Raw genomic sequence first — 26,625 nt, forward strand, 5'->3', positions numbered from 1 at the left:
AGCCAGGCATGGTGGCGCACGCCTGTAGTCCCAGCTACTCGGGAGGCTGAGGCAGGAGAAATGGTTGAACCTGGGAGGAGGAGGTTGCAGTGGGCTGAGATCACGCCATTGCATTCCAGTCTGGGTGACAGAGCAAGACTCTAACTCAAAAAACAAAAAACAAAAAATAAAAAATAAAAAATTCACGCCATTCTCCTGCCTCAGCCTCCCGAGTAGCTGGGACTACAGGCGCCCGCCACCACGCCCGGCTAATTTTTTTGTATTTTAGTAGAGACGGGGTTTCACCATGTTAGCCAGGATGGTCTTGATCTCCTGACCTCATGATCCGCCTGCCTTGGCCTCCCAAAGTGCCAGGATTACAGGCGTGAGCCCCCATGCCCGGCCACCCCCAACTTTTTGAATGAAGAAAGGAAGGAATGTGCACAAAATGGATCCTGTCCTGCATCCCTGTTGAATCTCTGCTCTCTCTGTAATGAGTCCCTGAGCTTAGCCCCATGACCCTGGCCTCGAAAGGGAGAAGAAGGAGCCCCAGCCTAGGCTCAAATTTGTGTCCATAATAATATGGACATTTGTTGAGTATATTTTATGTGCTCGGCATTTTGCCATGCACTTCAAAGCATTGTTAGATCATTTATTTCTTTCAAAAGCCTATGTGTTGGACTGGGCATGGTGGCTCATGCCTGTAGTCCCAGCTACTCGGGAGGCTGAGGCAGGAGAATCGCTTGAATCCAGGAGGCAGAGGTTGCAGTGAGCTGAGATTGTGCCACTGCACTTCAGCCTGGGTGACAGAGCAAGACTCAGTCTCAAAAAAAAAAAAAAGCCTACGTGTTACCATGAGGTTACTACTACTATCTGCATTTTACAGACATGTAAACTGAGGGCCAGTGTGGGGAAGCAATTTGCTTAAAGTCCCAGCTAGGAAAAAAGTTTGAACTGGAACCTGGTCTTGGAGTCTCTGCCTGAGGCTCCCTGGGAGATCAGTGGTGCTCCCACTGTGACCCACCTCCCAGGCCATCCTTTCTTATGTCCATCCAGCTGTCAGTCAATCCTCCCACCATACTTCAGTCCAGCATGTCTGTTGAGCTCTTGCTGTGTGTCAGGGGTTACCAAAAGGAATGCAGATATTCCATCCTCAAGTTGCTTACAGTCTATAGGAGGAGATAGGTGTTTACACCACACAAAGTTTCAGCCAGAAGTCTGCAGAGCCCAGAGGAGAGAGCAAATTCTTCCAACTGAGTCAAGCGAGAATCTGAAGGAGGTGACATTTGAGTTGGGCCTTGAAGGTTGATGGGGTTTCAACAGTCAGAGGCATCAGCAGAACAGGTGAAGGGAGCCACAGAAGGAAAGATGTAGGGTCCGGGAATAGTAGGGTGTGTTGGAGGGGTGGCAACAGCACCTTGAAATGCTAGTCACTCTCTGGTGGTCCCAGCAGATGGGGAACAGAAGGGCCTGGGGTCTTCCTGCTCTCCCAACCCTGCAGCCAAACATGGAAACCTTACATCCATTCATTCGTTCATCCATCCACGTATCTTGTTAGTGAACACAGAACTCAGTACTGTGTGACAAGCACTGTTTGGGTGTGTTGGGAAGAGAAAGTGGGAGGAGTGGGGAGATATACAGAAAGCAGAAACAATGCAGCAGGCTGTGACCATGGACTGGGTAGGGCTGCTCTAGATGGGGTCAGGGAAGGCCTCCTGAGGAGGGTGTTTCAACACTCTGGGAGGTCAAGGTGGGTGGATCACTTGAGTTCAGGAGTTCAAGACCAGCCTGGGCAACATGGCAAGACCCTGTCTCCTCACTAAAAAAATTAGCCAGGTGTGGTGTTGTGTGCCTGTGGTCCCACCTACTTGGGAGGCTGAGGCAGGAGGATCACTTGAGCCCAGGAGGTTGAGGCTGCAGTGAGCCATATGGTGCCACTGCACTCCAGCCTGGGCAACAGAGCAAGACTGCTGTCTCAAAAATAACTTCTCTAAAAAGTCAGCCAAGCGCAGCTCTGGGTAAAGAGTCATCCAGGCAGAATACGCAGCAAGTGCAAAGGCCTGTGGATGGGGTGAGCTTGGCAAGTTGAAGGGATTAAGCAAGTCCAGTGTGGCTCGGGGGCTTGAGTGAGGCCTTAAGAGGTCTTCCTGCTCTCCCTCCCTTAAGAGGCCTCACTAGATTGTTTAAGTCAAGTTTAGAGAAGAGGGTTGAGGTCAGCCAATGTCAGCCTACAAGACTAGAGGGAGGAGTAGGGATTTGTGCTGTGAGCATTAAGGGGTGGATAACTTACGACTCAGGGGTCATTCAGCTAGTAAGTTAGAGTCAAAACGCAAACACCTCCCGGGACCCGAAGGCATCTGTAAAAACAGTCTTCTAGTGGCTAGGACAGAACTCAGCTAAAGTCAATATTGCATATATTATAAGGCCAGAAGGCAGAATTTCTTCATCTGAATCACTGGCCCTTTTAGAATGCATAAACATTACATGTGTTTGAACTTTAAAATCTGTGTAATTAAGGCTGGGAGTGGTGGCTCTCTGTAATTCACCTGTAATTCTTGCACTTCGGGAGACCAATGCAGGAGGGTCGCTCGAGTTCAGGAGTTCAAGACAAACTTGGGCAACATAGGGAGACTTGTCTCTACTAAAGATCAAAAAAGTTGGCTGGACGCGATGGCTCACGCCTGCAATCCTAGCACTTTGGGAGGCCAGGGCAGGTGGATCACCTGAAGTCAGGAGTTCAAGACCAGCCTGGCCAACATGGTGAAACCCCGTTTCTACTAAAAATACAAAATTAGCTGGGCGTGGTGGCACATGCCTGTAATACCAGCTACTCGGGAGGCTGAGGCAAGAGAATCGCTTGAACCCAGGAGGCAGAGACTGCAGTAAGCCGAGATCACGCCACTGCACTCCAGCCTGGGCAGCAGAGAGAGACTCTGTCTCAAAAAGAAAAAAAAGATCAAAAACATTAGCTGGGCATGGTGGCGTGTGTCTGTGGTCCCTGTTACTTTGGAGAACCAAGGTGGGAGAATCACTTGAGCCAGGGAGGTCGAGGCTGCAGTGAGCAGTGATGATGCCACTGCACTCCAGCGTGGGTGACAGAACAATCCTTGTCAAAAAAAAAAAAAAAAAAAAACCTGTGTAATTAAAATACTGTTAGTGCAAGCTGTTCCTGAACCGCAAAGGCAGGGACTTGGATGATTCACTTCAGGCATGAAAACTATACAAGGAATTTGGACCTCTGTTCTGGGCCCCACCTCTACCTTTTGAGACTTCTTGGCCCTCAGTTGAGATAGCAGAGTCCAGTGAACAAAACGTGGATTTTGGAGCCAAACAGGTGTGGGTTCAAATCCATTCAGAAGCATGTACTGCCATGTGACCTGACCGAGCCTCTTCAAACCCTGTCATCTCTAAGGGGTGTTGTGAAGATGAGCTGAGATAACACACATATATGTAGAGTGCCTGACACCCAGGGCTTGATAAACACATGTTCCCTTCGCCCTCTGCCTCTTGTCTGAATTCCTGGGCCCCTGGAAAACACAGACTGGTCTGGAGTCCTGTGGAGGTGCCTCACTTCTTCTCCATCACTCTGTTGAAATGGGCTCTTGTGCTTAGGGGGCCTCAGATGTTCCCACCTATAGAACAGGAAGGCATGTCTGGTCACCCACCAGATTGGTGAGCTGTGTGCCTAGGAATAGCCATACCTGTGACTGTGTGGAGATTGTTTTTCTAGCCTCTGGGATGCCGGGAAGTAGGTTTAGAAGAAGGACCCAGCCTCAAAGGCCAGGGGGATCCCTGGGGTAGAGTCCCCAACTTGGATTTTGCCCAGATTACTAAATCGTGTCCCTATTTATCGGCACCTGCTAGGTGAAGGCCAGGAACGGGAAAGTAAGTCACCCTCTTCAACAGTAAAGTTTCCCGGATGTAATCCAGCAGCAAGGCTTAGGGCTGTCGCAAGGCTCAGATTCCTAGAGGAGCATGGGAATGCCATGTTCATCACGGCGCCGGCTTGCGCTTTGCTCTTTAGTGCATACAGGCAGGGCTAGCCCTGGCCCAGGCTGTGATACCAGGACTCTTCCCCCCACTTTTGTTTTCTCCAGCACTCAGAAATTCATTGTTCCTTTGGCCTCTTAAAACAGAAGGTGATGCAACAAAGTCATTCACATCAAGGTGTGCAAATCAATGAAGGACACCTGAATGAGAACAAGCGAAGGGTAGGAAGAGTCACCGCCATCACGTGCAGCCTGAGGCAGGCTGGGAAACGTGGGAAGCCTGAGGCGTGGGGTGGGAAAGCTTTAGAATGGTCAAAAGGAAAGGCTTCCAGTGCACACTGTTGGGCACAGGGAAGCCTTAGGCGGCTAACTAGAAGCAGCACCCCAGGTGACTGGTTAGGGGAGCATATTTGGCTTTCTGGGGTTGGTCCTGAGTTGGAAGTAGGAGTAAAGAGTTTGGGGCAAAAAGGGGCATTGGCAGTCATCGAGCAAATCCTGAGTGTTTAGGGCTTACTGCTGTAGAGGTTGTCTTTTGACTTCTCGGCTGGTATTACAGAAGTTGTGAAACATTTTTACATATGAACTGGCCATTGTCCCCTTTGTATATTCAGGCCTCAAAAGTATTAGGCATTTGGCATCTGCCCATTCTTCCTGGAAAAGACTTCCGTCTCTCCACACTCTCTCATGTTTTGGTTTGTTTGTGAGATGGAGTCTCACTGTGTTGTCAGGCTGGCCTCAAATTCCTGGGCTCAAGCAATCCTCCTGCCTCAGCCTTCCAAGTAGCCACACACCACTGGACCCAGCACTTTTCATATTTTAATAGCTGTATTTATTTATTAGTTTAGGTTTTAAAAATTAATAATAATAATTATTATTATTTTAAGACAGGGTCTCACTCTGTCACCCAGGCTGGAGTGCAATGGTGCAATCTCAGCTCACTGCAACCTCTGCCTCCCGGGTTCAGGTGGTTCCCCCACTTCAGCCTCCCAAGTAGCTGTGATTACCGGCACATGCCACCATGCCCAGCTAAGTTTTGTTTTTTGTTTTTGTTTTTGTTTTTTTTTTCAGTATTTTTAGTAGAGACAGGGTTTTGCCATGTTGCCCAGGCTGGTCTTGAACTCCTGGGCTCAAGAAATCCTCCCGCCTCAGCCTCCCAAAGTGCTGGGATTACAGGTGTGAGCCACCGCGCACAGCCTAATACCTGTATTTCAATAAAATTGGTTTCCTTTGTAGTCTTACGTATTTTATTTAGTGCATTTAAAAACATTATTCTATAAGACACTGGAATGCTTCATCAGGCTGCCAAGGGGATCCTGGTACCAAAAAAAAAGTACAAACTCCTATATCAGAAATTTCCCTGGATTTATACAAACATTTGCACACAAATTTTTTAACCACTTGTGGTAGTATTTGTGTAATCTTTTATTAAACCACAAGTGTGACCATGCCACTCTCTCTCTGCTTAAAACTCTTTGAGGCCTTCTCCCTTTTTCTCCCCTGTCTTCCAGACAAAGCCCTAGATCCTCTCAGGACAGGCAAGACTCTTTCCAAGAATGCATCCTGATCTTTTATATCTCATTCTGTTCTACGTTTACTCCCTCACCCCAACCCCCTTTGCCCACTAACTGAACTCCTACTCACTCCTCAGTATACCCGCTCAAGGTTCCCTCTCTGGAAGCCTTCCTCAGCCCAGACAAAAGGAGGCTCAGGGACGGGGCCCCTTCTCCTCTGAGCTCCATTCTTCTGGTCTCTGCTTTACAGGCGCTTGGCAGGCTGCCACCCAGTGCCTCGCCTTGCTCCTGAGACCCGGGAGCGCTCACTGCCAGCAACATGCCCACTTGCTAGGGGCAGAGGGGCAGTGGGAGTGTCCCTCATGTGCCAGCCCATCCCCACCCTTGGGTTACCCTTCAGTCACCAGAGAAATAAGGTAAGACATCTCTGAGACTGTGGGCACATGCGCTGCTGCCTGACAGAGGCCATGATGCCCACAGGTCCCACACCTGCCACACACCCTGGGTCCAGAGTCTGCCCTGGACTCCTTGGCACCTTCACTTCCATTTGTGCCTCATGTATCCTCTTTGGTTCTCCAGAAGCCCAGGAGCACCCTTCTCTCCCAGCACCAACCCTGCTATGTGCTCACAGGCTACAATGCTTAAAAACTTATTCCTGGCCAGGCACGGTGGCTCACACCTATAATCCCAGTGTTCTGGAAGGCGGAGGAGAGAGGATTGCTTGAGCCCAGGAGCTCAAGACCAGCCTGGGCAATACAGCGAGACTCATCTCTACAAAAAAAAATTTTGTTTTAATTAGCCGGGTATGGTGGCACAGGCCTGTAGTCCCAGATACTCAGGAGGCTGAGGCAGGAGGATCACTTGAGCCCAGGAGGTCGAGGATGCAGTGAGCTGTGATCACGTCACTGCACTCCAGTCTGGGCAACAGAGTGAGACCCTGTCTCTTAAAAAAAAAAAAAAAAAAAAAAAAAATAAAAAAAAAAAAAAATTAAAAAAAAAACGTATTCTGACATTTGTTAGGTCTCTTCATCCTTACAGTAACCCAGCTAGGTGGATGTTTCTCTTATCCCTATTTCCAGATGAGGAAACTGCATAATGGAGATAAATGTGTTTATAGTGGCGAATGCTTGATGTTTCTTTTTTTTTTTTTGAGACGGAGTCTCGCTCTGTCACCCAGGCTGGAGTGCTATGGCCGGATCTCAGCTCACTGCAAGCTCCGCCTCCCGGGTTCACGCCATTCTCCTGTCTCAGCCTCCTGGGTAGCTGGGACTACAGGCGCCGCCACGTCGCCCGGCTAGTTTTTTGTATTTTTTAGTAGAGACGGGGTTTCACCGTGTTAGCCAGGATGGTGTCGATCTCCTGACCTCGTGATCCACCCGTCTCGGCCTCCCAAAGTGCTGGGATTACAGGCTTGAGCCACCGCGCCCGGCCTGCTTGATGTTTCTTACCAGAAAAGCTGAGAGAGGTTAAGTAGCTTGCCCAAGGACACACAGCAGTAAAGCAGGGCCTCAGCACTCAGCACCCTGTGCCCTGGACATGTGCTTTCCCACTAAAGAAGAAGCAAGCTGCCAGGCTTAGGGTTTGGAAGCCCCTCTGGGGGTCTCTCTCTTCAGCCTGCCCTTCAGTCCAGCCCACACAAGCACTCAGACTCCCTGAGGGCCAGCGCTGGGCCTGACTGATGCCTGTACCCCTAGGGCCCATGTTCATTCACCCATTCATTCAGTGTCAACTCTGCTAAATAGATGCCAGGCACCCCGCTGGGGTGAGCAGAAACAGACTTGCACCCTGCTCCCTGAAGAGTAGAGTCTGACAACAAAGATTGATACTCATCATTTAGTCCCTAAAACTAAATGTTTAATTGCAGACTATGATGAGTGCTATGCAGAAGACGTACAGGGACTTAGAGTGTGAAAAATGGGAACTATATCCCAGCCTGGAAGCCAGCCTGAAAAATCAATATTTGAGCTAAGATCTCAAGAACCAGTAGACGTCAACTAAGCAAAGTAGGGAGGGAAGAGAGGTCCAGAGAGAGGAAATTGTGGGCAGAGGCCTTGTGGCCAGAGGGAGGATGCAGTATTTGAGGAACCCACAGAGGGCTGGTATGGCCAGAGCAGAGAGAGTAAGAGGGAGAGTGTTAAGACATGAGGCACAGACCAACCCTGAACTTAGGTTCCTGAAAGCACTAGGAAGCCACCAAAGGGATGTGAGCTGTTTTGAGATGAGTGTGTGTGTGCTGAGGGAGGAGGAGTACAAATTAAACAGATTTGTGCTTTGAGATCACTCTGGCTGCAGCAAGGAGAAAGGATTTCAGGGTCAAGAGAGCAAGCAGGGAGATGAATAAGGAGGCTTTTGCAGAGGTCTTGCTGAGACTTGGACCACGCTAGTGTTCCAGAGCTACAGAGAAATAAATGGGAGCACTCAAGGGGCAGAACCAGCAGGACTGGGTGCATGGCCCAAAGAGGGTATTTGTGGAATGAGTGGCTGATGAACAGGCAGGAGGCCAAGGGCCTGCCCGCAGTGGGCTTCTAATCACAGGGATTGACTGCTGGGTGGAGAAGTGTAAGGATCTGAACAGGGTGACTTCCTTGGGGGTGGGGATGACACCAGTGGGAAAGGAGGCTTTATAGACCAGGCCAGCACCTGCAAAAGAGCTACAAGCTGGATCACAGAGGAGAAAGAGGCTACGCCCCTGTCCTCAGGAGCCCATAAACAGATCCTGAGAGGAGAGTAGCTGCTACGGTCAAGAAACAGAGCTAGGGAACAACCACCCTGCTGACCTGGGGAAGGAGGAGGCAGGGCCAGAGGCAGAAAGAAGAACATTGCCACCAGAAGAAAACTCTTCCCTGCTGGTTTCTGAGCACCAGGAGGGGCCACCAGAGACTGCGGTGCAGGCTATGCCTTGCACAACTCCATATGAGAATGGTGACCTGGACTTGTGCAGTGCAGCAGTCCTGGGGAGCAGCTAGTGGCCAGCGTGTAAACCAGCTGAGTCCCATGCCATAGGCTGCCAGTTGAGCTTGGCTGTCCTAGGTTCCATAGAGCTGGGCTGCAAGGCAGAGAGCATTAGAGTGACCTGGAAAGACAAGGCTGATCCCCAAACCCCCACTTCTAGAGCTGGGAATACTGACCTTGTAATTGGATATACTGTGTGCCTAAGAAGAAAAGACCCCTAGGGCTCTGCCTTCAGGGAGTGCCCAAGAGTACCTGACCCGGGGGCCTCTCAGAACACCGACAGCTCCTCAGTCTCAAACCCCAACCCTCCCTGAGTCTTGGTTCTGCCCTTTTCAGAAAATTACTTTGAAATGCACAGTCCAGGCACAGTGGCTCACACCTGTAATCCCAGCATCTTGGAAGGCTGAGGTGGGAGGATCACTTAAAGCCAGCAGTTCGAGACCAGCCTGGGCAACAAAGCAAGACCCATCTCTACAAAAAATACAAAAAAAAAAAAAATTAGCTGGGCATTATGGCGCATGCCTGTAGTCCCAGCTATTTGGGAGTCTAAGGCAGGAGAATTGCCTGTGCCCAGCAGTTGGAGGCTGCAGTGAGCTATGATCACACCATGAACTCCAGTCTGGGCAACAGAGAGAAACCCTGTCTCTAAAAAAATTTTTTTAATTAGAAAAAAATAAGAAATAAAATGTACAAAATAAAAGGCATGGGATCACAAATAAACCAATTATTTTGAAATACAGGTATCAAAATATGGAAAAATAAATTGCAGCCCAGAAATAGATGTGTTTCCTTGCTGGTACATTAGGTAAGATCTAAAGTTGGTATAATAATTACCAAAATTTCCAAATAAGGATGGAGGTAAACAGAATGTTGAGATATATTCTGAGATAACTGTGACAACTTATCTGGATCAGTGTCTAATAGCTGATAGTCACAATCAAATATCTGTGACTAAGTCACCAATAATACCATTAATAGCACTATGATTTTATGTTCACAACCTTAGTTTGATGTTAGTGAATAGATAAAATAGTTTTCCCATTTAACTTCACGGATCCTCGGAATTCCATGCCCCAGTTAAGAATCTCATGATGCAGGAAGAACAAGTCAGCAAATTGTGCTCCAGCTTGACAGGCTGCCCAGAAGGTGGGACGGGGACGCAGGGCCAAAGCCACCGGGGTTAACAAAAGCTTCTGGATGGAACTTTGGAACAGGTCTTGTGTTTTGATCCAGAGATAGAGAGGGACCCATCACAGACATAGGCATACAGGGGCGGGAGCCATGTATCACACACACCGGAGCACATGGAGGCGAGTCTGACTTTTTTTTTTTTTTTTTTTTTGATACAAGGTCTCACTCTGGTTGCCCAGACTGGAGTAGTGCAGTGACATGATCTTAGGTCACTCCAGCCTCAACCTCCTGGGCTCAGGTGATTTTGCCACCTCAGCCTCCCAAGTAGCTGGGACTACAGGTGCTCACCACCTCACCAAGCTAATTCTTTGTATTTTTAGTAGAGACTGGGTTTTGCCATGTTGCCCAGGCTGGTCTCGAACTCCTTTACTCAAGTTGATCTGCCCGCCACGGCCTCCCAAAGTGCTGGGATTACAGGCATGAGCCACCATGCCCAACCTGGTCTGATTATTAACAACTTCCTTTGGAGTATGGAAACGGGGTCTCATCGTGACATGACTTAACAGAGCCCAGCCACAGGAAGTGGCAGGCCATGGGGGAAGATAGCTCTGGATTCAGAGCCCCAGCTCCCTCTCACTACACTCCACTGGTCACAGGGAGCCTGAGGCTGAGGACACCCTCAAATGCAAGTGATCATGCTCAGGGTAGCAGGTGAAAGCTGGGGCCCGGGAAGCAGGTAACCTGGCTTCTCCACTTACTATATGTGTGACTTTGAGGCATTTTTGAACTGTATTCACTCCTTTCTTTTTTCAACTGTGAAATGGGAACAAGTTATTACCTCTGAGAGCAACTAAATGCAACTTGTGAAAGTGTTTGAAGCACATAGAATATGATGCCTGGCACGCAGTCACCCTCCAATACTTGTACAGAAACTTCTTCCTGAATCAGCAGAGTGAGTGCCATCCCAGCCCCGCTCCTTGTCTCTGGCCAGAGAGTTCTGCGTGGACAGGGTGGAGGACACCAGGGTCCAGGAGGACTGGCCTGCCCTTGGTCCAGGGGGAGGGTAACTGGCCATTCAGCCACTGCGGGTGAGGAAACACTGGCACCAGCAGAATCCTGCGGGGGGAGGTGGGGGCTGGGCTTCTCTGGTTGAGGGTCAAAATGGCCCCACTCCTGGGGCTGATGAGTTTATGGCCAGGATGAAGAGGGGTAACAGAGGTTTGGTGGAAAGAGAGCTTGGCTTCCGACAGATTTGGTGGGGCTATGTACAGCTGGGCAGCTGGGCAGGCTACACACTGCACAATTGTTGGGGCACCATTCACACAGACTAAAAGGGGAGTTCTCTTAGGTAGTGCTTGAAGGTTACCCAATCCCAATCCCTTATCTGAGTTCCATCCAGGCTCTGCCGCTTTTTGTGATAGTTCTGTGACCTTGAGCAAGCCATTTACCCTCTGAGCTCATCTCTAAGGCAGGACCACCACACCCACCTTAATGGCTGTTATGTTTTCATGTAAGCACAAAAATGACAATACTAAGTCCCTAAGAGTTGCTGAATAGCAGCTGCCTTCTCCCCCAGGCCACCACCTACTCCCACCTCAGGGACCCTTCCCAAGCTTTAGGGTACTAAGAGTGTGAGCCTAGCCTGTGTGAGGTGGAGAGGACAAGGACAGGGCAATTGGGATGGGTAAGGGAGGAGGGGCTCCCCAGTCCCACTGTCCAACAAACCCCAGCATGTGGCCCCTTCCTTTGGCAAACAAAGAGTGGGCAGATGCCCGGCCCCTGGAGAGGGGATACGGGTGCCCTCTCCTGGCTAATGATTCCCCAGCCCTGGGAGAGGCTCTATAAGGAGGGTGGGCCTCCATTCCTGCCCCAGTTCCCCTTCCAGGCCTGAGGTCAGGCTTCTCTAGACTTAGAGGGTTCATGTAGGAAAGGGGGACTTCTGATACCCAAAGACCCACAAGACTCAGTGTTGCTCCACAATTCCCTGCACAACACAAGCATCTTGGGGGAAAGTTCACATAGCCTATAAATGTAAATTGCTCCTCTGGAGTTGTGTAATACAGCAGACAGACCAGGATTGCTAGAAAAGAGACCCTCCACCATTCCCAAAACTCTCCAGTGATTCATTCATTCAGACAAGATTTGCTCCAAAACCTGCTGGGTCCTGAGCTCCAAGGATCCAGATGCCACAAAATCGACTCTGTCAGATGGAGAGCTCACTCCTAGCAGAGGGAACAAACACTAAATATCCAACAAACAAACATACTCTTGCTGCTTGTGATAAGAGCCAGGGAAAGCCAGGGTGCCAGGCAAAGGTCCACGTTGCCCAGGTCCTGCTCCTTCTTCTGGCAGCCCCCATCTCATCTTGGGATCCTCAACTGGGTCCCCTGCAATCCCTTTGGTCTCTATGGGGACTGGTAACCAACTCCAGACTTTCTGAAGTGGCTGGCTTATAATGTCTGGGCTCCCCAAGGTCAAAGACAAGGTGATATTGAGTGCTTTGCTTTGTTTTTTTATTTGCATTTTGAAATGAGACCTTGGGCTTGGGAATCGATGGCTATGGGTGTCACAGGCTCTCCCAAGGCAGTTACAAATGGCCTAGTTTGTCTGAGGGACAGGAGGTGGCATGGCTCTGGGACACAGGCCCTCTGACAGCTCTGCTGCTTCCCTCCCACCTGCAGGAGGCCTACTGTGCGTATGCCATCATCCTCATGGCGCTCTTCTGGTGCACTGAAGCCCTGCCCCTGGCTGTCACCGCCCTCTTCCCCATCATCCTGTTCCCTATGATGGGCATCATGGATGCCTCTGAGGTGAGCCCCCATCCATAGGAGAAAGCGTTCTGGGCAATGCAGGAGGCCAGGGGGTGGGTTCCCTCAGACCTTGTTGACTAAGGAAGCCTCATCATAGGCAGGGTACATGGATTAGGGGTTCCTGCGTCTGCATGAGGAGGAAGTCAGCTAGAAGGCTGCAGGCTGGGGTGGGGAGGGGTGCAGAATTAGTGCTGAGAGTTCATTCAAAGTGGGAGTGATGAGCCAGTCTTAGGTGGGAGGTGGAAGGCCTGGTGACACAGAAAAGGGGCCTTGAAGGCCAGCTAACACACTCATATACTTCTAGTTCAGTGGCTCTTGAACTTGAACAGTGTCGGGGTCACCTGGAGGGCTGGTAAAAACACAAATGGCTGGGTGCAGAGTTTCTGATTCAGTAGATGTAGGGTAGGGCCTAAGCATTTTATTTCTAACGAGTTCCAGTAGATGGTGATGATGCTGGCCCAGCAACCATACTTTGAGAACCGCTGTCTAGTTTTGAGAAACAGCACTGATATATCTATCTCCCAGTCCATGGCTTGAAACATGAATGGAATCATGGTAGATTATCTCCCAATTAATTATTCCTGAGGGGAGATAAAGTGAGTTTGGCAAGAAGAGGGGAACCTGGTTGATATTAAATGGTAGATAATCCAGGCCGGGTGTGGTGGCTCATGCTTGTAATCCTAGCACTTTAGGGGGCCAAGGCAGGTAGACCACTTGAGCTCATGAGTTCGAGACCAGCCTGGCCAACAAGGTAAAACCTCATCTCTACAAAAGATACAAAAATTAGTCACGCATGGTGGTGCATGCCTGTAGTCCCAGCTACTTGGGAGGCTGAGGTGGGAGGATGGTTTGAGCCAAGGAGGTGGAGATTGCAGTGAGCTGTGATTGTGCCACTGCACCTGCAGCCTGGGCAACAGAGCTAGACCCTGTCTCCAAAAAGTTAAATTTAATTTTTTAAAAATGGCAGATTATGCAGAGACCATTTCCATCCAGTTTCGAGAGCCCAGGGGAATGGCAGTCTGTGGGAATGTCAGTGACTGAATCCCATAAGCTCTGGGGCACCGTGGGAGACTCCAGGGTCTTCCCCCCACTCAACCATGTCTCCGCCTGCCAGGTTGCCATCGAGTATCTTAAGGACTCCAACATCCTGTTCGTCGGGGGGCTGCTGGTGGCCATCGCAGTGGAACACTGGAACCTGCACAAACGCATCGCCCTCTGGGTCCTCCTCATCGTTGGGGTGCGGCCTGCCCTGTGAGTTCCTGCAAACCAGCATGGGAGAACCTGATGAGGAGATGTTCTGGGCACCCAGTCCCTGAAGGGAAGCTGCAACAGCAGTGTGTCTGTCTGCCCGTCCCTAGGCTAATGCTGGGCTTCATGCTGGTCACGGCCTTCCTGTCCATGTGGATCAGCAACACGGCCACCTCGGCCATGATGGTGCCCATTGCACATGCCATCCTGGACCAGCTGCACAGCTCACAAGCCAACAGGAACGTCGAGGAGGGCAGCAAGAACCCCACCTTCGAGCTCCAGGAACCAAGTCCCCAGAAGGAGGTGACCAAACCTGGTGAGAAAAATGAGGCTAGACCCCACCCCAACTCCTTGGTTTTTGGAGAGAGTCTGAGGGTCTGTCCGTTTCGAGGGCTGGTCATCTTGGAGCCTTTGGAGAAAGAAGAAAGAGATGCAAGAAGGACAGTGACCAATTTGTTTTTCCTTTTTTTAAAATGGCAAGTTCCCTGTGTTGGGAATCCCCTCACCCCTGGGCAAGCCAAGATGCTTGGTCACCATAGCAAGAAGAGAGCTGGAGTCTAGGTGGACAGTCCAAGGTCTAGGACCCATTCTTCCTGTGTGGTTTGGGTAATCAGAGATCAGAGAGATTCTGAGGCCGCTCCCAGCCTGAGACTCTGGGGATTGCTGGGCCCCTCAGGCCTGCAGACATCCTCTGTCCTCCTTCCAGCCCCGGTCTGGGCTGTTCACAGACCAGGTGCCTTTGAGGCCCTTGCAGCCCTGGCCACATTCCCCAGAGCTGGCCCTGTACCTGCCCCCACCTGGGCTCTCCCCTGTTCTCAGATAATGGGCAGGCCCTCCCTGTCACATCTGCTCCTTCGGAGGAGAAGGCACATCTCAGCCAGGAGCATCCCCGCCTCACCCAGTGCATGAGCCTGTGCGTGTGCTACTCCGCCAGCATCGGGGGCATCGCCACGCTGACTGGCACCTCACCCAACCTGGTGCTGCAAGGCCAGATCAACGCGTGAGTGACAAGGGGTGGGCCACCTTGGGGGATCTGCACACTCACTGGGAGGTGAATGGGGCTGGGCAGTTCTCGGGGCAACATCACACGGCAGCCCATGTTCCTCCTTCAGGCTCTTCCCCCAAAACGGCAACGTGGTGAACTTCGCCTCCTGGTTCAGCTTCGCCTTCCCCACCATGGTCATCTTGCTGCTGCTGGCCTGGCTGTGGCTACAGATCCTCTTCCTGGGCTTCAAGTAAGTGGTAAAGTCGGTAAGAGAAGCCCAGGTCCCTGCCCTTAGCCCTGGGAGCTTCCAGTTGGGTCTGGATGTGGAAAATGATATTATCACTATCCCAGTAAGAAGGCTTCTCCCTGCCAAGTCCCCTCTGTGCACTTGGACCCCCATTTGAGGAAATTACTGGGTAGAGAGTATTATCCCATTTCACAGACGCGCAAGCTGAGGCTTCAGGAGTGGTTCGCAACTAGATTGTCAGTGCTGGGACTGCAAGCCAGGTCACTTGATGTCCCTTCCCATAATGCTCCACTGTCCTTTGATAGGTGCTTGAGGAGCACACACTGAGCATGGTTAGTTACAAAAGCACCTGCTGTGTTCCTACTGTATACCGGGTCATGTGTAAGGCACTGAGAATACTAGAAGGCACTAGGCACAGTCCCTGTCCTTGTAGCCCATCAGGTGGATGATGATATGGTGGGGGCCATGACAGAGGGAAGCCCAGATGCTGCAGGAGCACAGAGAACACAGTGCCTAGTTAGGTGCAGGTGAGTGAAGATTCCAGAACACCATGGAGGAGATCATGCCTGGGCTGAATCTTGAAGGACTAGAAGTCAGCCAGGTAGAGAATGGGTGAAGACATTCCAGGCAGCAGGAGCCGTTTGCACAAAGCACAGAGACAAGAATGGACATGATGTGCTTGAGGGAACTCTAGTTCTGCAGGACTAAAACACAAACAGCAAAAAGGAGCATCAGGTCATGAAGCTGGAGAAGTAGGCAGGGGAAGGTTCTAGAAGCTCTTGTGTGCCACCCAAGCATTTGGATCTTGTCCTTGAAGCCAAGAGTAATAAATAGATTTCATTCCTACTTCCACCAGGTTCCTGGTAGTCACTATTTGGAACTCTGAGTTGGAAAATCATGGGAGACCCTGCTAAGGCTCAGTTAGTATCAAGTCTGTGATTGATTAGTGATGTCTGCCATGAGTATGGGATAGGAGTGGTGGTATGAGTGTTACCATACTGTGGTATTAATTATAATTTGCCCTTCCTGCCCAGGCAGTGGAGAGCCCTTGAAAGTTTTTAAGCATTGCTCCTGCACTTTGGAAAAATCACTTGGGCAAATATAAGGAAGCTGGATTAAAGTTGGGGGCTGGTACAAGGCAAGGTGGTAGTAGAAGAGGTCAGCACAGTACCAGACACCATGGGGGAGTCAAAGATGTGTGAAGCGTGACCAGCAGGGAGGTTGAGATTTACCCAAGTGGAAAGTTAAATGTCAACACAAGTTAAGTCAGCAGCAGAAGGAAGTGGACTGCAGCCTACTGTGCCTCTGAGGACAAGGCAAGTGCGGCTCAGGCTGGCAGGGGATACCCAGAGCAGGCAGAGGAGGGAAGGGAGGACTTCCCGAAGGCTGTTGGAGGAGGAGAGCTGTGAGCTAGGGCTGGAAGAAGTCCCAGGGTTTGAGCTGCTAGGTCTTTCTCACCCTGGGCAAGGGAGGGTTTAGCACCATAGAACCCCTGGAGGAAAAGGGGCTCAATGGAGCAAGGCCAAGCATGGGGAATAAGCAAGAACTATGACCCCTAAAAGTCTTCTGCTCTTCCTCCAGAACCTCAGGTGGAGCCAGGGCCTGAGTGTAGTGACCCTGAGATGCCCTCTCTGGGCCTCAGCCTTTAGATCATAGGCGCTCAGAGCCCCTTGCTCCCTGCCTGGAGCAGGCCCCCCACAAACTGCCCCATCCCTCTGCCTGCAGCTTCCGGAAGAACTTTGGCACTGGGGATAAGATGCAGGAGCAACAGCAAGCAGCCTACTGCGTCATCCAGACCGAGTACAGGCTGCTGGGCCCCATGACCTTTGCAGAAAAGGCCATCAGTGTCCTGTTCGTCATTCTGGTGCTGCTCTGGTTCACCCGGGAGCCGGGGTTTTTTCTTGGCTGGGGCAACCTCGCTTTTCCCAATGCCACGGGGGAGAGGTGAGAGTTGCAGGGGATGGGAGGAGGACACATCTGGGACTTACATGCTTGGGGAGGAGGAAAGGGTGTAGGGCCCCCATTGCAGAACAGGAAGTAACACTCGGTGGGGGATGAAGTTTCCCCAAGCTTGTCTATGGGAGGGGCTCCTCTCCACCACCCTCCACCTTGTGGCCCTGAACAACCCCAAGCCGCTAACCCAGCCTTCCCTGTCCCCCCACCAACAGCATGGTGTCCGATGGGACAGTGGCCATCTTTATTGGCGTAATTATGTTCATCATGCCCTCCAAGTTCCCAGGGCTGACCCAGGACCCAGGTAAGCACCTGGACTGGGTCAGGGAAGGGTCTCCAGGCAGTCCCTGCCTTCAAGTATGTAATGTACCTTCCACCACACTTGGCAGGAGTAGGCAAAGCCCAGAAAGGCTGGAACGACTTGCCAAGGGCACAGAGACTCAGGGACAAAGATGAGATGTTGCAGAACTGAGAGTCCCCTCCTGCATGCATTAAGCTCCAAAAGGGACCCACACAGGGAGCCCCCAAATGGAGAGGGGAAAGGCCTGTTTGTTCTTTGGTGACCCATCCTTCTCTGCTTGGGGAGTAGAAAACCCGGGGAAGCTGAAGGCCCCTCTTGGCCTCCTCGATTGGAAGACAGTGAACCAGAAGATGCCGTGGAATATCGTGTTATTGCTGGGTGGCGGCTATGCCCTGGCCAAGGGCAGTGAGGTGAGAGGCCCCCAGCCCCCTCCTTAGCTTGTGTGAGGGAGGCTGTGGCAGGAAGAGAGGGGGCCCTGCTTCTGTCCCACAAAGGGGAGACCTGGTTCCCATGTAGGAGCCTCTCAGGTGGGCAGAGCCTTTGCAGCAGCTGGGGAGACCTAGAGCCCCCATGTGGGAGGAAGAAACACAAGCCCTAGGGACCTCTCCTTAGTTCAGTTCTCAAAGTCCAAGGGAAAGCAGGATTCTCTGGTGGGGCGGGGCCTGTTCTCAGAGACAAATGCCACCCCACCCCAGCCCCTTGCCCCCTGCCAGACAGAGCACACAATAGCGTCTGCACTGAAGTAACTGGGGGTTATGTTGACGCGGTCTGCCCACTGCAGCCACCAGGGGGCACCATGATCACACCCACCCAGGCTCTGGGGACCAGAACATCTTTCCCCAGAGCCTCCATCCAAAAGAGGGAAACCCCTGACACGGCATCCCTGGGCCTCAGTGTTCTGGCTCAAACAGGAGGCAGCTGCCCAGGTCAGGGATTGGTGCAGGGTACTCCTGGGTCTGTGGCATGTTCATCCACTGACTGTGCCCAGTGCTGTGCTAGGCGCTGGCCCCACTGAGCAAGGTTAAGTCCCAGCTTACAGCCTGGCATTCCAGACGTGGCAAGGCAAGACCTCGGAGCTCTTCTGACCCTGTGGACTGTCCCTATCCTCCCATTAGCCTCTTCCAGCCTCTATCAGGGTCCTCCCCTAACTTTCCCTCCCTGCAAGGAGCAAGGTCCTCTCTGCCCCAAGCCACTGGACTGGAAGGGGCAGGAAGAGGGCTAAGGTTGTCAAGGGACCTCCTGAGAGAGGTCAGAAAGGCAGGAGTAAGCGTGGTCAAAGATTTTTGCTCCCACCAAGCCCCAAGTTTCCCAAGAAGGCCCTTTGGCCCCCTTTCGTAATTTCTCATCTGCCCCTTCTTCCCACACCCAGCTGTTCTTTAAGAGCAGGAAAGGGTGCCCCTTGATCTTAGCTGGATCCTAACATCCCTTTAGAGCTGTCTTTGACTCTGAATACCGGGGAGGTGTGAGCAGGAGCAGGAGCCTCATAGAGCCTCAGCAGAGGACTTGGGGGCCCAGGCAGCCTTGCCTCTCACACACCATCCTCCTCTGCCCACAGCGATCGGGCCTGTCCAAGTGGCTGGGAAACAAGCTGACCCCACTGCAGAGTGTGCCAGCTCCAGCCATTGTGGTCATCCTCTCCCTCCTGGTGGCCACCTTCACCGAGTGCACTAGCAACGTGGCCACTACTACGATCTTCCTGCCCATCCTAGCCTCCATGGTGAGCTGGCCCTCAGAAACACCTCCTCCAGGTAGTCCTCCTGCCTGCCACACCAGGGTTTCTGCCTGCTAGGCAGAGTATCCTGTCTTTGCACCTCATCTTTTCCTTTTCCTGAAGAGGACCCCTGAGTTTCCATCCTTCTCCAGGCTCTTGAGCCACCTTGGGCCCCAGGGCACTTTGGCCCCTGACTCACCCCGTCCCTCATGACGTCACCTCTGGAGTATCCTGATGGGGATCCTCGTGGCCTCACCCACCTCCCCACCCCAGTCCCTGTTCTGGTCATTCCTGAGGTGACGGGGTGAAATTGCTCCCCGAAGCGTCCCAAGCCCCTTCCTCCCCAGACGTGTTCCTACAGCCTTTGATGACACCCCCGGAGCCCCTTTGAGATCTGTTTTATGGGCCCCTCCCCTCACCACACCCCACAAGGCAGGGCAGCACACTCATTCCCTCCAGAGAGGTCAAGAGGCCCTTCCCAGGTCACCCAGTGCCTTCTCGAGAAGTGGTGGGCTCATGACCAGAGAGTGTACTGGGGTGCAGGGGTTGTCCCCCAGAGAAGCAGGAGAATTGGTTGGGGGCCATGCCTCTCCCTCCGGGATGGGGGCCAAGGTCAGCTCTGCCCCACTGCCTCCCACTCCAGGCCCAGGCCATCTGCCTCCACCCTCTCTACGTCATGCTCCCCTGCACTCTGGCCTCCTCTCTGGCCTTCATGCTGCCTGTGGCCACCCCGCCCAATGCCATCGTCTTCTCTTTTGGGGGACTCAAAGTGTTGGATATGGTGAGTGGCAGGGAGGCTTGAATGCCTCATCCCTCCTTCCTGCTCTGACTTTCCATCTTAGTGAATCACAAAGCAGCTTAAAGCCACTGAGAGTCTCAGAGTTGAGCGGGCCCTCATCTGGGATGAAGGCGCAGTGGGGGAGGTTGGGACATGACCTCTCAGTGGTGGCATCTTCAGGCCCTGCCAGCCCCAGGCTATGTGAGAGGGAGGGAAGCGGGTAGGGAATATGGGGAAGGCTCCAAGATCCCAGGCACCCACACTCAGGGAGATGAGCTCAGAGAGAACAAGCCCAGGGCCCTGGAAGCTCAGGAGGAGTGCCCCTTTTCCCTGTTAGCACTGGGAGTAAAGCAAGGGGCAAAGGCATTGGCTATGCTGCAGGTTGAACCAAAGGGAGGACTTCCCAGAGAGAATTTTGCTGGTGGGAGGGCTCCTGTGCACCCCCAAATACCTGGGGACTTAGGGGCAGTCCGGCCTAGCCTCTGCTTAGCCAAATGGACTTTCCTCACACCAGGCCCGGGCGGGATTCCTGCTCAACATCATTGGAGTCCTGGTCATCACACTGGCCATCAACAGCTGGAGCATCACCATCTTCAGCCTGCACTCCTTCCCCTCCTGGGCTCAGTCCAACACCACAGCCCAGTGCCTGCCCAGCCCGGCCAACACCACCATGCCAAGCCCCTAGGCTGGGGCGCAGCCCATGGGCCATGCCCGGGAAGACTTACCCCGTTCCCACTCCTCTGAGCCAGGAGGGGACACCCCAAGCTCCCAGCTCCAGGCCAATGGCTGAGAGAAAAGCACATGTGTGCCTTTCTCTTGTGTGTCTGTAAGGAAGGTGTGTATGCTCAATTTCCTATGTGCCAGAAGAAAAGGTGTGTGCGTGCATGCGTGTGTGTGTGTGTGTGCGCGCGCACATATGGGTGCGCCTGCATGGATGGGAGGGGTGTGTGATGTGAGGCTATCTGAGGGGGGCTGTGTGCAATGCACATGATCCTAGGTGGGTATGCTGGATAATGCACATGTGTGTGTTCACAGACAATACAACGTGTCATCTCTGGTGCCCTAGGTCTTGGTCTCCCCAGTTTAGTGACCAGACTTATTTGCACTGTATTTATTGGAACTCAGGCTTGGAGTGGCCTGGGAGGAGGGCCTGCCAGCAGCTGCCATGGGAACAGCCTCTGGGACTGGCCCAACATACTGAGGGCTCCCCAGCCTTCCGGTGTTTTGGTGGAGGTTCAAATATTAACCACATTAAAGTCTTTTTCAATAAAGTCTGGGATGGTTTTTCACGGTGCTCTCCAGGGCTGGTCCCCAATGTGGTTCAGACCCCAGGTTGAGGGGTTCAGAGGGAGGGGGCGTGGCCTCTGTCCTGTATGCAGCCCCCTTGGCACCCCCCCCACCCAGAGGGGAAGTAATGGTCGGGCATCCCTGCCAAGGCCGATCAGAGTGGGCGCAGCCACCTAGGAGAGCAGCACTGACATCACTGGGCCCGGCTAATTGGGAGCTGCCAGTCCCTGCGTGTCTTTGGGAAAACCTGCCTCCCCGTTCCCAGAGCACTCCCTGGGTATTTACATAAAACCCTCTGCCCCTGCCAATTCCTCATCGACCCTTCCTCCAGCTGGAAAAACCGGTCCCACGAGGCCAGAGGAGGCAGGCTGACCTGTGCTGGGTGCCCAGAGGACGGACCCTCATCCTGCAGCACAGGAACAGGCTGGAAACTGGCATGGCCTTCAGAGTCCAGGACCAGACAACTGTGGATGATTCCACCTCCCCTGCCCCGCCTCCACCTGGCCTCCCCACACTCCCCCACCCCACACCCTCATGGACTCCAGAGTTTTCATTTATCTAGCAAGGTGGGGGTAGGGATGGGGAAGAATGATACCACATCCATCATTCCTTCTTCGAGCCAAACAGCCCTTCCCTGCTGGAAGTTAATCTTTGTGTTGATGCTAAGTCTCTCCCACTGTGGACAGTGGCGTGTCCACCTTGAATTCATCCAAACGGAAGTTTCCTAGAGTCTCACCCCATCCCCTCCTGCTCCAGTGGGACAGAAAAGAGATATTTCCCATCACCTTCATGCCCAAATGAAAAAGGGGGCTGGGCTGTGAAGAGAGAAAACCAGAAAGGATTTCATACTGGATCCCCTGGGCCAGGCTTTCACTGGGTCCTCCCAGAGCAGGGGTTGGGAGTGCAGATAGGAGGGGCACTATGCGGGGGAGTACACGGCTGTCCCCAGGGGACAGGGGGCCCTGACAGGACATGCCAGGCATCCCAGAGAGCCAGGAGTGTCAGGCGGGTGGCTCCAGCCCCACCCTGGCCCCCCAGGCTGGCATTCCTCACTCATGAAACACAGCCATAAATCACGGCTCCCACTCAGACCCACAGGAGGACCCCCTCCCACCCACCAAAGCCCCAGGCGACAGTCCCCTGCATTGGAAACAGGTCGGCCCCAGAATGGTGGGGCTCCCCCAGTGGCCTACCCACAATGCAGTGGCTCCCTAAGGAGCAGCCCAGCTCCATTTGCAAAGGGACCCTCTGCAGTTACTTCCTTCTGGACCCTGGCTGGGGAAAATGAGAGCGTGCTTCTCAGGGTGCACATGCCCTGCCCACTGTTCTCAGCACACTTCCCCTTCAGTCCGGCTCAGAGAGAGACAGGTGTGGACTGAGATCACACAGCAGTCACAGAAAGTGAGCACCGGGCTGGTCCTGCATTCTCCGGGAAGGAGATGGACACCAGCCAGCCTGAGGGTCGAGAGTTTGGCCGTGGTGGATGTCCTGGCAGGGCTCTGCAGCCAAGCCTTCCCTAGGTGCTCAGAAAACACCCTCTTTAGCAGGCAGGAGGGTGGACAGGCAGCAGGTGGCACCTGTCCACCTAATCACCATTATTAACTGGGCAATAAAGCGGCATGGCCTGGGCCAGTCTTTGAAGGAAGGGCCTGCCAGCTGGGTCAGGTTTGCACAGGCAGCCCAGCAGCTCGGCTCCTCCACACACACTCCAGGCTGCAGCAGGTAGATGGGCCCTGCTGGGACTAGGTCTGCGGCCTCCTGCGCAGGCACCCACACCCCTTCACTGATGGCTTCCAGGAAGTTAGCAGTGAACTTTGGGTGTCTCCTACCAGCCAGACTTGTGTGGTACTGGGACTCAGCAACTTCTGCGGTAGTGAGCGTCCCATTGCTAAGATCGACGAGGCTGGAAGCAACGTGAGGACTATCTGCCTGTTTGGAGCTGTGTCCCCAGTTCCTACACAGGGCCTGGCACAGCGAACAGTGCATTAAGGAGGAATGTCTGGGAAGCATACAGGAGCTTCTTGCTCCCAGAGGGAAGCTGGACACACTCCCCTCCAAGCCTCTTTCTGGATTGCCATACGTGGAGTGCTGCGTGACTTTGAGAAACGTCTTGACCTCTCTTGGCCAATGTCACCTTAAGCTCAGCAGAGAGGCCCAGATTTCTGAGCCGAGTGTTCCCCTGTCCCTGTCCCCTGAGGTCCTGGGAGTGTCCCTGTTTCCCTACTCCTCCTCCTGCCAGCCAGCACCAGCTCTCTATGGCAACCAGAGGACCCAGGGACAGGCGGAGCTTGTTAGGGAGCTTGTGGAGGCAGGGACAGGGCTCTCCGCACCACTCTCTGAGTTCACCTGGGCCGGGGCCCCAGCCAAAGTGCAGTTCTAGGGGTTAAGGTCCTTGGCCCCAGACTAGGCCCCCTGGGGGCGCAGGCCATGACTTCCTGTCTCCTCACAGTCTTGGAGGGGAGGCTGCTTTTTCTGAAGGAGGGAGGGAAGGGTGGAGAAAGCTAGGGAGCACTGGGTCAGCGGTCGGATAGAACTGGGTGGGTGAAGTTCTGGTGGGGTGCCAGCCTACAGAGGGGGCCCCTGCAGCTTCCACCCCAGTTTGGCAAGGGAAGGGGAAGGGGGTGTGCAGAGGAGGAGGCGAAGAAGGGAACAGAGCAGCCTGGTTGGAAAGAGTGTGACGGGGACTCAGAAGAGTGCTCTGAAGGGTGGAAAGACCCACAGATGTGTGTACATGGAGTCACAGATCCTTGGGTACCCACAGAACCTATAGACACATGCACAGACATGGATACCTGTGTACACACAGTTACACACATTCACACACAAACACTCATGCACACAACATTACAGGCTCTCACAGCCTGAAAGACACACAGGACCACTCCCAGAAACACACGGACATACACAGCCACAGCCACTTGTACACACACAGTTGCTCAGATGCCTCTGCACCCCACGTCAGACCTGAGTGTTCTCGCTGCATGTGGATGCCCACACTTAGACACAGATTCTGGTACGGACATACCCAATAGCGCGTTACAGCTCCACAGACTTCATGCGCCCATGGTGACACGTGAGAGTGAGAACACAAACGTAAATACGTACACACTCATGCAGAGGTACACACTTACACGGACACTGACACCAGTGAAAACACACACACCCCAGCATTGCTTCTCCCACCTCCACAGCAGGAGGGATTAAGACAAGAGGTGAGAAGCCCTCCCCACCCAGCAGGACTCTGTGTTCCTCCACCCCGCCCCCCCCAAGCTCTCAGATTGGAAACTCCCTGGATTTCCCAGGGGGTCAGCCAACCAGAACAGGCTCAGACCTCAGCCCAGCTGCCCCGCCACATGCCCTTCACAGCTCTGGGTGCTTCTCCATCAGCCACAGCCAATGAGCTGCCTGCTCTTCCCCAGGAAGCTCACCCTAATTAACCCCAGATCTCCCCACCCCTTCTTTGACGTAGGGTCTCTGGGCCTCAGGGCCTCATGGCTTTGCCCTGTTCCTCTGTGGATGTTCTTCAGGGTCTTGCACACCAGTGGAGTGAGACTTGGAAAGCAGCAGGCTCAAATCTTGGTAACTCACTTTGGAAAAGCAAGTCCAACCTGCATGAGCAGAAGCGGACAGAAGATGGCCAATCCAGATGCAGGGTTCAGGGAGGGGTCCCCCTCCTCCATCATACTGGGGCTCCCAAGGGTGGGCACATGCTGTTCCTTCTTCCTAGCATCCCTAGGTCTTTCCCCAGACTGAAGCACAGCAGACATTGGCCCCAGCCAGGGCTGTTTTCTGGCTCAAAGCAGCCCAGCCTTGGGCACAGCTCAGCAGCATACAGTGAACTGCTTCTAACCTCCAGTCATCAGAGGGACAGAGCTTCCTCTGGCCCCAGCCTGTCTAAGCACCTAGCTGCAGCTCCTCCAGGCCAGAGCCCAGCTCAGCTCCATCTGATGACCTGAAATGAGGGTACTGGAGTGTGGGACCAAAACTCCAGACAGAAGTCCTTTCCCAATACTGCAGTAGCTGGAGTTGAGGCTAGACACCAGGACAGACTTTCTGGGCCTAGGAGAGAATTCTGAAGGGCTGGCATGGTGACAGAAGGACAGGTTGGTCCTATCTAGAGACAGAGGAGAAACACCTCACAAATCCCCTTTCAGTCCAAGGTCTGTGGCAATCCCAAGGTTCCTGTTTCAACTCCCAGACTGCATGCAATGAGGAAGTCATGCTTCCCAAAGGAAAGAGGGAGCCAGAGCCAGAGCCCGCACCCATTCCTGGGGCAGAGGTGGATCCTGACTTGGAAGAGAAAGAAGTTCATCCCATCTGCCAGAAGCAGTCTCACTGTGGGAGGTGACAACTACAGTCTCTCCTGGACATCCCATCAGGGCCTCCCTGAGACCCTTGGCCCCTGAATTAATTTGCATTTTCTTGATTTTTAATGAAGTTGAAAATCTTTTCACTTGTTTCTTGGCCATTTATATTTTACCTGTGAATTGCTTGTGTCCTTTGCCGGTTTTTCTGTGAAATCATCTTATTATTTATTTAGAGGAGCTCCTTATATATTGTGAATATTAACCCTTTATCTGTTACATATGTTTCAACACTTTCTTCCAGGCTATGTTATGTCTTTTAACTTTTTTTGCGTTATATTTTGCTCTAAAGAAATTTACAATTTTTATTTAGTCAAACCTGTCAACATGTTCCTTTGTGGCTTCTGCATTTGATGTCACGCTTAAAAATGCCTTCTTTCGCTCCATAATCATAAAATGTTTCCTACATTTTTTCTATTTGTTTGTACGATTTTCATTTTACATTAGATTGTTAATGCATCTGGATTTTAAATGTATAGTATGAAGAAGGATTTAACTTTATTTCTTTCCAATGGAAAGTTCACTGTCCCAACTCCATTTATTAAATTTTTTACTTGCTACTTTAAAATACTTTGCAGTACAGATGTCCTGGCTCAAGCCCATAATACCAGTGCTTTGGGAGTTTGAGACCAGCCTGGGCAACAGAGCAACACCCCATCTCTACAAAGAAAATTTTTTTGTTCAACTAGCTGAGCATGGTATAGCTGTAGTCCCAGCTACTGGGGAGGCTGAAGTGAGAGGATCGCTTGAGTCCAGGACGTGGAGGCTGCAGCGAGCTATGATCATGCCACTACACTCCAGCCTGGGCAACAAAGACAGATCCTATCTCAGAAAAATAAAGTAAAATACCCTACTATTATATACCTATTTTAAAATACCTTGTTATCATATGCCCATTTCTCACAAATATCCAAGTTTCTTCTGGACTCTATTACCTTCCATTAATTTATTTATTTCTGTATCAAAGTTGCAGTTTTAATTGTGGAAGCCTTATTGAACATTTTGAAAACTGACAGGGCAAGTTACCCGTTAGTCTTCTTTCTCAAAAAACTCTAAGCTATTCTCATAGATTTACCCTTCCCCCAAACTACAGAATCAACCTGTCATATTTGGGGGGCAACAAATCCCTTAGACTTTTGATATGAATTGCATTCAGCTTGTCTTTAGAGGAGAATTGACATCCTTACAATTCAGTGTTCTTGTTGTTGCTGTTTTAGAGACAGGATCTCAGCATGTAGCCCAGGCTGGTGTCAAAACTCCTGGGATCAGGCGATCCTCCCACCTCCTGAAGTGCTGTGATTAGCCACCATGCCCAGCCTTTTTTCTTTCTTTTTTTCTATTTTCTTTTTCTTTTTTTTTTTTTTTTTTTTTTTTTTTTT

At 52.2% G+C, this 26,625-nt stretch overlaps 1 protein-coding gene across 1 annotated transcript in view; it reads left to right on the forward strand.

Moving 5' to 3' along the window:
- The window catches only part of SLC13A2 (solute carrier family 13 member 2), a 23,577-nt gene extending 2,736 nt beyond the window's left edge, over positions 1-20,841 (forward strand). The window contains exons 2-12 of the mRNA XM_017888932.1: positions 12,244-12,372; positions 13,487-13,623; positions 13,731-13,936; positions 14,440-14,620; positions 14,733-14,855; positions 16,578-16,796; positions 17,021-17,109; positions 17,395-17,516; positions 18,662-18,823; positions 19,461-19,598; positions 20,110-20,841. Coding sequence (XP_017744421.1) covers positions 12,244-12,372; positions 13,487-13,623; positions 13,731-13,936; positions 14,440-14,620; positions 14,733-14,855; positions 16,578-16,796; positions 17,021-17,109; positions 17,395-17,516; positions 18,662-18,823; positions 19,461-19,598; positions 20,110-20,280 — 1,677 coding nt within the window. The 3' untranslated portion in view covers positions 20,281-20,841. The remainder of the gene's footprint in view (positions 1-12,243; positions 12,373-13,486; positions 13,624-13,730; positions 13,937-14,439; positions 14,621-14,732; positions 14,856-16,577; positions 16,797-17,020; positions 17,110-17,394; positions 17,517-18,661; positions 18,824-19,460; positions 19,599-20,109) is intronic.
- Positions 20,842-26,625: the final 5,784 nt, after the last annotated feature.

The sequence above is a fragment of the Rhinopithecus bieti genome, unplaced genomic scaffold, assembly GCF_001698545.2.
Source record: "Rhinopithecus bieti isolate Rb0 unplaced genomic scaffold, ASM169854v2 scaffold_18477, whole genome shotgun sequence".
Classification (NCBI taxonomy): domain Eukaryota; kingdom Metazoa; phylum Chordata; class Mammalia; order Primates; family Cercopithecidae; genus Rhinopithecus; species Rhinopithecus bieti.